The sequence below is a fragment of the Tigriopus californicus genome, chromosome 4 (assembly GCF_007210705.1).
Source record: "Tigriopus californicus strain San Diego chromosome 4, Tcal_SD_v2.1, whole genome shotgun sequence".
Classification (NCBI taxonomy): Eukaryota; Metazoa; Arthropoda; class Copepoda; order Harpacticoida; family Harpacticidae; genus Tigriopus; species Tigriopus californicus.
The window spans coordinates 6,910,851-6,922,669 of record NC_081443.1 but is presented as its reverse complement, the minus strand read 5'-3'; the positions used below and the strand labels follow the sequence as shown (position 1 = coordinate 6,922,669).

The 11,819-nt window shown below is 39.3% G+C and overlaps 1 protein-coding gene across 1 annotated transcript in view; it reads left to right on the top strand.

Moving 5' to 3' along the window:
- Positions 1-2,766: 2,766 nt before the first annotated feature.
- Positions 2,767-11,819, top strand: part of LOC131879676 (uncharacterized) — a gene marked incomplete in the record, with an annotated part of 18,531 nt that continues 9,478 nt past the window's right edge. The window contains 5 exon segments of the mRNA XM_059226048.1: positions 2,767-3,134; positions 5,784-5,955; positions 7,000-7,123; positions 7,411-7,530; positions 8,790-8,956. Coding sequence (XP_059082031.1) covers positions 5,814-5,955; positions 7,000-7,123; positions 7,411-7,530; positions 8,790-8,956 — 553 coding nt within the window.

The window sequence follows — 11,819 nt, the reverse complement described above, 5'->3', positions numbered from 1 at the left end:
AGTAAGCACAGAAATTCATAAATTTCTGAGAAGGACAAGTTCAATAGGATGAAATGGCTCTAGCCTTTAATTAAACACAAAAATATTGTCGATATTTCTTAGAAAGTGAGAGATTCATAATGAAAGACAAAGTCCTCATTTGCTTATCTTTGATGTTTAATAATGCAAAACGCAAATCTCGGGTGAAAGACAAATGACTGAAAAAGAAAAGTGTGCTAAAAGCTATGAATAGGGCCATTTTCAATCCTAAACGCGGATGAAAATTTATATTTACTCCCTTATTCAACATAACCTTTCCATTGCTTGAGATTGTTAAGCTTTCTCCGTAATGCAAGGTGAGCGGCGTTTGTCGTTCTTGTATTCTCTTTCTTGGACGAAAGGATCAGAGGGGTGAAGTTCGCCTAGCTAGGAAAGTCAACTACTACATCATCCTATGAAAAATTCCCATAAGCAGTGCCATGTTCGCATCAGGTTAGTTCTCCGTCGGTGGGTGAGGTTGGCGTCTCAAAGTTTCCAAGAGAAAGGTCGAATAAAGATCTTCTTTCGATGTTAGTAAATTTCGCTAACCACTATACTCCTCGTTCCTCCTCGTTCCTCCTCGTTCCTATGCAGTTTTTCAGTATTGAAGCTAGAGCTAATTGGTCATTTGCTGACGATGATTGAGGGTCTCTTGGTTTTGGTATGTTAAAGTTTTCGTGATCAATTTAAACGTCATCACAAGAATCAGCAGAGGAGTGTACGTGTATATCACAAGTGATCGACTCCGATCTTGACAATAAGAAAATCACACATCACTTCGGGAAAATTAATTTTGTTTTTAAGAAGAGAGTAAACGGGAAAGGATTTGAGAGAAAAAAGGGAATTGGGAACACAATGGTCGAAAACGAGATTTAGAGACTTCGCCGACTTCTTGAAGGCTAGAGTCGACCAGCCCCTCTCCAAATATCGGTTTGTGTGCAGTGGGGATATTAAAGAGGTTTAGTCTTGTATCTTGAGTCTGTAGTTACAGTTGTAGAATGAAGCACTTTTGTGGGTGAGCCCTTCAGTTTGGAATAGGCGAATTCAATTGGCAAGCCGATCTCGTGGTCGTTCATGATGCTGATGCCCTTACGAGAGAAAGATGGAAATGTTCATGGATTGCTCGTTAAGTCGCCTTTTGGCTCTCCATGCATCCCATTTGGTTAGTCTCTCAAAACCAGGAGACCACTGAGAAGTTATCATTCAACTTCTTTCCCAAATAAATCTTTATTCTCGGTTAAGGACAACCTAGATCTTATCCATGAGGATGCTATGCGGACGACTTTCCAAGAGTAAAACCTCAACGTACGAAAGTACGGACCTGGCTTCCGTTTCCAACTTGCGGAGGAGTTCAGTTTTGTTGCTTCCCGCAAGTGAAACAGTAGTGTCGCCACCGAAACTTGATACAGTCGCGTTTGTCCACAGAGAGAGATCAGTAATGTACCGTACGTAATAAACAACAGGGGAGAGAGGATGCTACCCTGAGGGATGCAGATTGAGTGGGTTCCGAAGAGACATTTTCGATCAAAACTTTATGAGACATGTTCTTTAAATATTAGCTTGGCCATTCAATGCTCTGTGATTGAATATAAAAAAAAAACTTTTTCGGCACATAACGACAGCATCAAGGCAATGAAAGGTGAATGCCATGTCGAACACACAAGGACTCACATCATTATGGGTCATGAGCCTGCTCTTCTATCGAGTTAAAGTGGAGGGTACAGGAGATGTGGTGGATTTCGTCTCCCAAAAACCAAGTTGTCTGGCGGGAATCAGGTTGTGTTGTTTCAAATGCTCCGACATTTGCGTCCATAAACGAAATTCAAGGATTTTCGAGGCAAAAGGTAGCATTTCAAAAGTCCTCTCGACCACCTTTTTGCCGAGGGGGGAATGGCTCTCAAATCCTTCCAGACAATATTAACCTATTAATGTTGTAAATCAGAGGAGTACCAAGAAGCGTTTTCATCGTAGAAGTATCAAGGTTGTCACATCCGGAACCTTTTGTTTTTGAGTCTAGGATGGCGCTTTCACACAAGCCCTTTTGTAACCGCACTCTCCATACATTTACCACCCTATCATGACTTTGGACCAAGCGAAGGGCTCTTGCTTTCATACCTCTATAGAGTTGTTTTCAAACTGGCGAGGGTTGTATTACGACTTGCATCATTGCGTTATACCATGTGAATTTTTACTTTAGCATAAAGGTCGTGGGCCTAATTGCCCGTTGGGTCGAGATGTCCGTTGGGTCGAGTTTCCGCTGGGTCAAGTTATCCTGGAGCGTTCATTTCCCTTCTCAGCCGACCTCAATGTCTAAAATTGGGGACTTGCCCAATCGTGTATTCTCTCAGGGCCCCATTAACGAGTATTGGGCCAAAATGCCAGCCAGCTCTTTCAAAAAGACTGGGCCTAGCTTTCGTTGTCGTGTGGAGTCAGTAATTGAATGCAAACCACCTGGAGTGAGGAAGGCCAAGACCATTCAAGCAAATCTAAAAAAAATGCTCTTAGTGGAAATTTGAACACAAAACGAGGAGCTTCTATTGTTCCTTACGCGCCTCACCTTGAACCTACATGTAAAGAAATCTGATCTGCTCTCTTAGGTCACAAAGCTCACATGCCACTGAATTGTAAAACATTCATTTATTTCATGCACTTTCTAGAGTTGGTTTAACCCCAATCTGGTCAGTTCATGGACCGTATGTTGCGTGAACCATTCACAAGTCATGAAATTGGATATACAATTGCCTTTGATGAGTGTTCAAAGAATTCATTTGGTGCGTCGTGTTTCCTTGATACCGACCTCTCTCAGTCCATACGATCCATCTTTGGTTCTCAAGCACTTCAACTCCCAACTCCTACGTCACTCACTCACTCACTCATTCCTCGAGCGGACGGAGAGAATTCGTGTCTCTCGCCCCGATCTCTCTCTTTCTGTGTTTCTCTCGCTCTTCATCTCTCTCCTCTTTTTTTCTATGAGAGCCTTTTCCGACGAGGTAGATACTCAGTTCACTCTGACTCCCAAGGGTGATCCAAAGAGGGTCTGCAAGAGGACACAAAAGAGGGCCATATCTTGATTGGATATCATTCGAACTACGTTCCTTAACTGGATCGTTTAGAAGGTAAGGCAATTGTAAGCAAAAAACGAGGTAAAATGGGTGACGTAGCATATATGGGGAACGCGTGGTTTGTTTTGGCTCGTTGTCGTTAAAAGGAAACGAGGTTTTGATTGCACACATTGAGTGTGTTCCAAAACCAGGCTTGTGTACTAGCAATGTGACAACACTCAATGATACAAAGACGGATTAGTTCACTACCATATCAGCCCTTGTATTCGAGATCTAAAGAAAATTCTGATCCTTTTCACTTTCTCTTGCGAGCTAAGAGAAGCTTGCAATGAATATTCAATTCGAAATGCCCTCCAGAGCATGGAAATCAACCTTTGACTGATGTATTCCACATCTGTATAACGAGAGTTCCGAGATCGTCACTTTGGAAAACTTCATTTAAGAGCCCCTTGCAAAATCTGAAATTCATTAGAGAATTGGAGAATTAAAGTTTCATTGCATAGTTAAGCAAATCAGGAGTGAGCTGACAATCCATTTTACTCACTCTCTTAGATTTGATTTGGATAGTTCATCTTTCGTTTTCCAATTGTTTTGAAACTGGCTCTTTTTATCACATTGTCAAATTACGTACGGCACTAGGTCTTTTGGGATTCACGCCTTCGGAGGATGTATCAGCCCCTAGTTATTGTGGCACAGTACACACTATTATTATGTATACGAGTGATGAGTTTCGACTTGGAGTTCTAGGTTCATTCAACCGAAATGCCAATTAGCACTCATTGCACCAGGGAAATTACCAACCCATCAACCATTAGTCTCTATTATGACAAAGTCGGAAAAGATCCCCTTCTCCCTGTATCAGTTTATGGCACTTGCATTTGCCTCAAGAGATATTCAAACTATCGATATTCTGGCACAAGGTTCCAAGGCCGGTCCGTTGATCACGCCTCAGGGAAATTCCAAAAGCCATTTCTCTCCTCGACCTGCACTAAGGGCAACAAGCACCATTTCAGTGTAAAGCACGTGGAAGATTTTCAGTTTCAAAACTACTTTGAAATTTCCCCTTTGGGGTAATTCAGAGAGCCAGTTTAAAATGTAAGCTTTCTTGGTCTCAATCTTAAGTACGCTTGATTTCATTGGATTTGAGCTCAAAGAGCTGGTTCGTAATCTAATAAAAACACATCCTTAATATTGAATGCAAACCAGAAGCTTTCACAACGAAGCTTGGATGTGATGTTGCTTTTCTAATGCTGACCTCATTGATTATTTACCCAGAAAGCCAGCCAACCACTGACTTCATTAGTTAGTTAGTGACCACGCTTAACGATCAAGAAGTACAGTTCAATTCCGTTTGATTGGCCCAACCAAGGCAGTTTATATTTGGCAAGCTTGTTCATCGGACATTTCTTAGAACAAAAGACCAGTCGTGGAGCAGTTATCTTTTCATTTTGCAACGCAGCAACATGAAAATGACAGTATCAAAGTCCTTTCAGAATGAAACTCCAGAGGATCTGTTTATTGAGCCAAAGGATGAATTTAATGAACTCGAAATAATGGAACAACTTGTCAAATAAAACGCGACAATGGATCGATAGCAAAATAGTTCCCATTCTTCGTGACAAAGTTTGGATCTTATCATTTTGGAAGCAACTTGATTGCTTTTCCAGCAAAAGGAAAGCATTTCTTTCTGCCAAATTTGTTTTGTTTGGATCTATGCTTTGCGAGAATGTCGAGGGCAAAAGTAATTAGAGAATGAAAAAGAACAATGACGGAAAGAAAAGAACCTCGTTGTTCTTTCTTCAAATTTCGAACCTTTGGTCCATTGTACGCACTATATATGCTTTGAGGACTCGAATTAAACCATTTTCCTCCCAAAGTAAACTTTAAGAGTTTGTCAAAGATTAACTAACTTTGAGATCCGATTGGCAAAAATAATTGATAGTTCCACATAATGTTAAAGATAAATGAACACACATGAACACTTTTTTGGTGTTCCCTTTCCTTTGTCTCACCACTTCTTAACGTCTTATTGTTTTAGATCCCAATTATCTCCATCTTAAAAGGCATGTCTTAGGTCAAGGGTTTAATCAAGTGGAAGTAATGATGTCAGCGAGACTGGGTAGAAACGAGCCTTAGATTCTATGTAATTCTGTGTAAGAGTATGCTTCCTAAAATTTTAGAAGCTGCGTTTATTTTTCATCAGGGCAAATCCAACTAATTAGAATCAGGTGGCAAAACAATCCCCAAAAAGTTTTATTTTATCAAAGATGAGGCATGTTTGCCCCGTTAGCACGGTTATTCATCTATACAGTTCAACCAGTTGATGGCTTTAATATTGGAAATTTATGCCTATAAGGCCTTAGTAAACATGGAGGGCGGAGTTTCTCGTGGAAAAATTAATAATGACAAAGAAAACTTTGAACAGTTTCGAATCACAAAAAGCATTTAACAACGTAGGCTTTTTCCCAAAGGTCAATCTGTTCATGAAATTCTATTTTCTTTAACACTTTCATCTTGTCATAGTGTAAGGCTCCTTCCAAACACCTTTGCCTTCATCATTACATTGAATACAATTAACCGTGTGGCTACCTTGACGAAGAAGTTGTGAAGGTCCAGAATGAGAGTCTCTCCGTATAAACACAACTGGACAATTCTTTTAGCCTGACAAGAAATAATCCAGCCTCACCTGTTGTTTCTTTACAGTATTGATAAGGCGGTTCCAATTGAGAAACGATGGCCTTGTCACTAGACAATACAACCCAAATGGACCTGGACTGTCCTGAATATGGTCCTTATAGCGACTATTACATCCAGCAAGTGAGGTTTTGGGTGGAAGGCGTGATCCAAACCATTGTGGCAATCCCTGGATTAATTGGTAAGCTTAACCAATGCCATCGTGTGGCTTCGATTATGCGTGTCAGTACTTCATGTTGAAAATCGAAAGTCTACAACGCCAAAGTCGGAACATAAATACTGTCTGAAATGATGCCTGGGGCCAAGCTATGATGTCGTAAAGGCAAGTTGAATAGAGTGTCATTAAAAGTAGATCTCGATGGAATTTATTGTTGGAAGTTTCAAATATTAATTACGCTATTTGCGGGGATGTGTAAGCTCAATATCCTCTCAGCCATGACTGATCTCAATGGGATATCCTTTTGCTGCAAACCAATTCACTTATTTTTGTATGGCACTCTGGGCACTAAAGCTGATTTAGCATACTGAGCAACCGAGCTCGTCAAAAGGAAGCGACAGAGAAAGAAAAAGGTATTTTTTCGGAAGAGTGATTTTCTGTGAAAAAAGCTTTGTACAGACCAAAGACCATGGAATGTAGGATGAACATATTTTCTTCTCTATTTGGTCTGAGGGCCTCTCGGTAAACAACAGTAACTGCGTATTTGTCACTGAAGCTTAGCGTTTGTGGTCATTTTTGGAATAAGGGAACGTGGGAAAAATTGAAGCCACATGAACTGTCCGCCCACTAAAAACTGTCTGGTGTTCCGTGACTGATTTAAAGCTTTAGTGACTGAAAAGTGACCTTTGTGTTATATTATTGTTATTACAAGGCACAAAGAAACTCCTCCCTTTAAACAAGTTTGGAGGACTATGAAAAACCCATGTTTAACGTAAGAAAAACTTTCTTTTTGATGAACAATCGTACCTATTCATACAAGTGAGTCCTTAACTTCGAGTCATTTAATGAACGTTAAATCGAAGACAATAAATCTTCCGTTATCAAGCCACAAGAGTTAAAAATTAGCTTTTGAGGTAGTTTGCCTCCTAAGCTCCCTTCTTGACAATTCACAGACAAGAGGACCAAAATCATATTTGAAAAAATGACAAATATGCCAGCCCAACGAGGAAAATTGACACCTAGGAAATGGCATTTCTGACAAGCTCACATCCTTCTCTTGTATTCCAGGAAATATTGTGTTTAGCCTTTTACTTACAAGGAAAGACCTTCGGAACTCCTTCAACCTTCTTCTCGTGGCTCTGGCCTTTTTCGACAGTTGTTACATTATTGGTGCGGTTCTCGAGACACTCAGGTACTTCACCATTTCCAGATTTTCAATTACCACGGTTCTTATTGAATTCAGCACGTGAATTCGATACAAAGAATCTAAGGGACTTTTCACCGTATATTGGACCATTTTTGCCCCTAACGAACGTTGATAATGGTTGGGTAAAATTGGTGGGTCATTTGCTGTACATGAGAAGTTCTCCGAAATACATAACTTATCCAACATGTCTCGGCTCATAAATCATTACAAGTGAGCCTCACTAATCCTCTTGGCTATTACTGACCTCTTTTCTTTTCCTTGTTTATCCTTAGAACCAGCTTTGACTTGGCCTCGGATATTCATTTGATGCTATTCCCATATCTACTTTACCCAGGACAAAATATTGCGATGACCGTCTCAATCTTTCTAATTGTGGCGATTGCTTTTGAGAGGTAAGTGGTCTTTCCCTCTATATTTTCCGACCTCTATAAACTTATCTAAGCACGTGTCTAACCCAAATAAAGAAGTGCCAACATTGCTCATTAGAAATACTACCGTACGTGCAGAAACAACACAAAGTATAGCTCTACAAAGTTGTTGTTTGGAGCTGTTGTTGGTCTTGTAGGGATGGGTTAGAATTTCTCAATCGCAGGTCATTAATCTGGATTTTCCAGATCGCTCGATTGCTCCGAGGACAATAATGCAGGTGTGCACAAATTGCCAATAAGCCTTTAAGATCCCCTTTTCCCGTCAGTGAAAGGTCTATAAAGTTTTGAAGTTACTCAGCCTTTCAGCTCCCAAAAAATATTCAACCTCCAGCTGCGATGAGTGTGGAAAGGGAACAATCTGGTACATTAAAACCTCAATGATATTGTCCTTCAGAGCGGAAGTGACGTCAAAAGAAGGCCAAACTTCGGACGACTCCCTAAAATCTGCGGCTAGTGCTTCTGAGCAAACTTTTTTGGCTTCCTCCTTTTACCTTTAAACTGACTGTGGCAGGGTTTGATCATGTAGAAAATTCAAGTAAACTTCCAATTTTCAAGGAATTTATTTTTCACTAAATCTATTCATAACGACTCTGACCCTATTCTCCCCCAGTCAGATGGTTTATGGTTGGACCAAGGTTTCGGGCTAATGAAGTGTTTATCAATAGGAGAATCAAGTAAATTTGTCAAAAACTTTTAATTGTTCTGAAAATAATGCATATATCATTTTAACTGGGCAAGGAATCAATCTTGACTTATTGCTTTAAGAGATGTGGAGCTTTGGAAACGAAAACCATTAAACGTTTCAAACGTAAATACTATTTGAACACTTCTGTTGTGAAAGCCTTGAACCGGGAATAATGAGAATAAGCCAAACCAGCTTTGACGTTTGACTTTAAAGTAATGTTCTGAGGGGCTTCATAAGCCATTGTCTTGAGGTTATTCGAACACTATAGTTTGTACCCAATGGAGTTTAGTAGGGTACAAATAGCAGATATCAATTACTTTGTTTGCAAAAAGCAATCTAACCTGATATTCATAAGGATCTGAATTACTTTTAAAAATGTCATGTTTTTATAAGTTGTACCCTAAATTTTTTTTCCAATGAGAATTGATCTAAGAAGCCTTGGCATCTAAACTGTGACCCATAATAATTATTATAAGTGCATTTTTTCTTGTCATCTTCCGCTGATGGAAATAAACATATTTGCTTAAACTTGTTTCAGATTCCTGGCCGTTCGAAATCCGATTGACTATAATCAGGCCATGAATGATGCCGCAGCCATTCGACTTCGTCTACTGAAGTTTCTGTTGCCGGTTATCATTTTTTCCGTCCTCTTCAACTTGCCTATGTTCTTTGAATCAACTTACGTGACGGTGACGAGAAATGTAAGTTGGAACGACCAATAAGAAGAAACTTTGGTGACAGACACGGATAGCTGCAATTAATCTTTCTGTCCTTCTTAAGCCCTTGAGAGATATTTTGGAACGGCATTCCCAGCCTTTCCTTTTTAAGCTCATTTTCCACGGAACTGTTTTTCTCATCACCTTGCCTTGGTTTTTCAAACTTACTTTTGGGGCGACATAACAATATACAATGCCGTCAGAAAAAAAGCTCAATATTAGATCGTCTGAAAGATATTGACCAAGTCGCCATCAAATGGCTAGCTCCTCTGAACAGTAAACAATGGCATGGAGCAAAATGGCTTTAATTTGTTTCAGCTCATTTTTTAAGTGTTAGAGCAAACATGCTTGAGACCTACCAACGTTTATTTGTTAACATAAGTTTCTCGGATTCGTCGTGCTTGCAAAGTTATGAGTATAGTACTAATCTGGCGCTAGTTCCCATTAGACTGATCAACACTGATTGGATTCTACTGAATTCTCTGATTGGATTCAAAACATGTCCTTTTATTCAAGCTGTGCTTTTCATCAGTAATTTGATTTTCTTATTGGTCCGTGCATCTATAGGGTGTTTCTAAAGTTTTAACTGGTTCCAAAGCAATGCAAAATCACACCTTTTTCAACTCAATTACTAAAACTCTCAAAAAGAAATATTTTTGAATGATTTAGTCGCAAGCTTATTGGGACATGTTTTATTCACATTTATCTACAAAACTGAGTTGTGAAGACAAACATAAGTAACTTGTGTCAACACAAACATGATCAAAATACGTAGAATGTTCAAACTGTTGTCCTGTAAGTCGGTTTTTGGCCAATTAACCAGTGAAAGTAAGCTACTAGCCGTAGTCTATTTGTAGAGGGTCAGCTTTTCATCTGCCAACTTGGTTCGATTCCTGACTACTCGAGTACAAACTTCATTGTGGCATTCCAATTGCAAAAAATAAGTTGCTGCCTTAACAACTTAAATGGATGAAATATGTGAACATTTACTTTTATCATTTGCTCTATATCAACAACATTTTAGACTCAAGAGCCAGCCAAATAAATTAGCTCTGACAGATTTTTGGATCAGACTTTATAAGAATGAACAGGAAGGCGGAATTCCAATTCTTTCATTCAGTACTTATAGGATTACGTTCCAGGTAGGGGTCATAGTCCTCAAAATATCCTTGATTGTATTAAAATTGAGTTGATGTTGAGTAGGAAAAATGTTCACCAGCTTTTGACAGCAATGAAACTGTAATCGGTCGAGTCAAATTATTAAGACACCTTCCTCCCGGCAATGCATCAGAATACACTCAATCAATGGCATAAACAAAACTGCCGGAAACATAATGAAGAACTCCAAACTAAGCAAATCACTTACCTTAATTGCATGACATTCATTGCTCCTTAAAAGTACTTTTATTAGTATGAGTCGATAACAAAAAAAAATTCTTATGTACAACAACCTACACGATTGTCAAGGCAATGCATTATTTGTGCGCGTACGTGCAAAAAGGACCCAATAAGTTGAGGAATTGCTTCCCAATAACGATAGTGATGTCAAGATGGAAATTTTACCCACAGCGGACATCGAGCCCTTGGAGAACAAGATAAAAATCCAATGATGTCGAAACGATGTGAGCAGGTGCACTTATGATAAGCCTAAGTTACATTGCCCATAATCGTATACTGCAATTCCCAACTCATGAATGTAGAAGTAGCTCTTGAGCTGGTGATGTCCATGTATCGAGGTTCCACATACGTGTCCAAACTTTCACACCATTCAGATGAACATTTTTATGCCGCAGTTGTTCACAATGAGAACCAAGCCTATTTAATTGGTCGCTGAAATGCACAAGTTGTGGGGCTGCACGACTAACGACCTTTTCTTTGAAATAAAACAACCTTAGTTTTGCTTTGTTCCAAGGACACAAGGATACAATGCTATCTAACGGTGTTCGATCATTCTTACTTCTACTACAAATATAAATTCTGGTGATTCAAGATGCAGGACAAACCATTGTTATTTCGTGGTAAACTCATAAAGCATATAATATATAAACGAAATAGAGTTCTTGGATCCGGCAAGCCCTTGAATATCGGATTGGTCAGGGATTTTTGGTAAAAAGACTTATCCACGTATGACTTAAACCTACCGACGGAACAACTACGTATTCCTACGAACATTAGAATGAAGAGAATTGAACAATGGAAGAAGCCAACTCAAGTAAGAAGAGAAGAGGACTTCGATGTTCCAACTAGAGACCCTGATTCGAATCAGTGTCTCTTTCCTTGGACAAGCAATTTACTTGATTTGTCTACTCTCTACTTACTTTCTTTCAATTCCAATCTTTCACAATGTTAAAATGTTAGATTATCTATTATCTATTTAGCCAAAGAGTAAACAGGAACAGCAACACATGTGGAATACATGGCTGCTTCATGAATCATACTATTATACAATAGACAAAATGTATCATTTATCACGACCATAAAGCGCTTTAGTCCAACTTGTTAAGTGCTGACAGTCTGGGATAAAACAGCGTGATAAGTGCATTTTCTTGAGGCTTACTGTTCTAATCTGATTCTCATGCTGTATGAGACCCAAGTGCTTTGGGATCAGTGGGTTGAGTCATTGGTGCATTACTTCTGTCATATACCATCTAAAACCTCTACTTCTTATGCAATACCAAAAGTGTGAGCCCACCTTAAAAATGGCTGGCTCGTTGTTGAGCTTTGTCTGGACCGGTTTTTAGACAATTGATGGCCAATCAGGTTGATCGAATATTATCACTTGAACTCAATCTCGCGCTTCACTGTTTTTAGGGTCTCTAGTTTTTATCGACATGGTTTCTCGCTCTCAAACC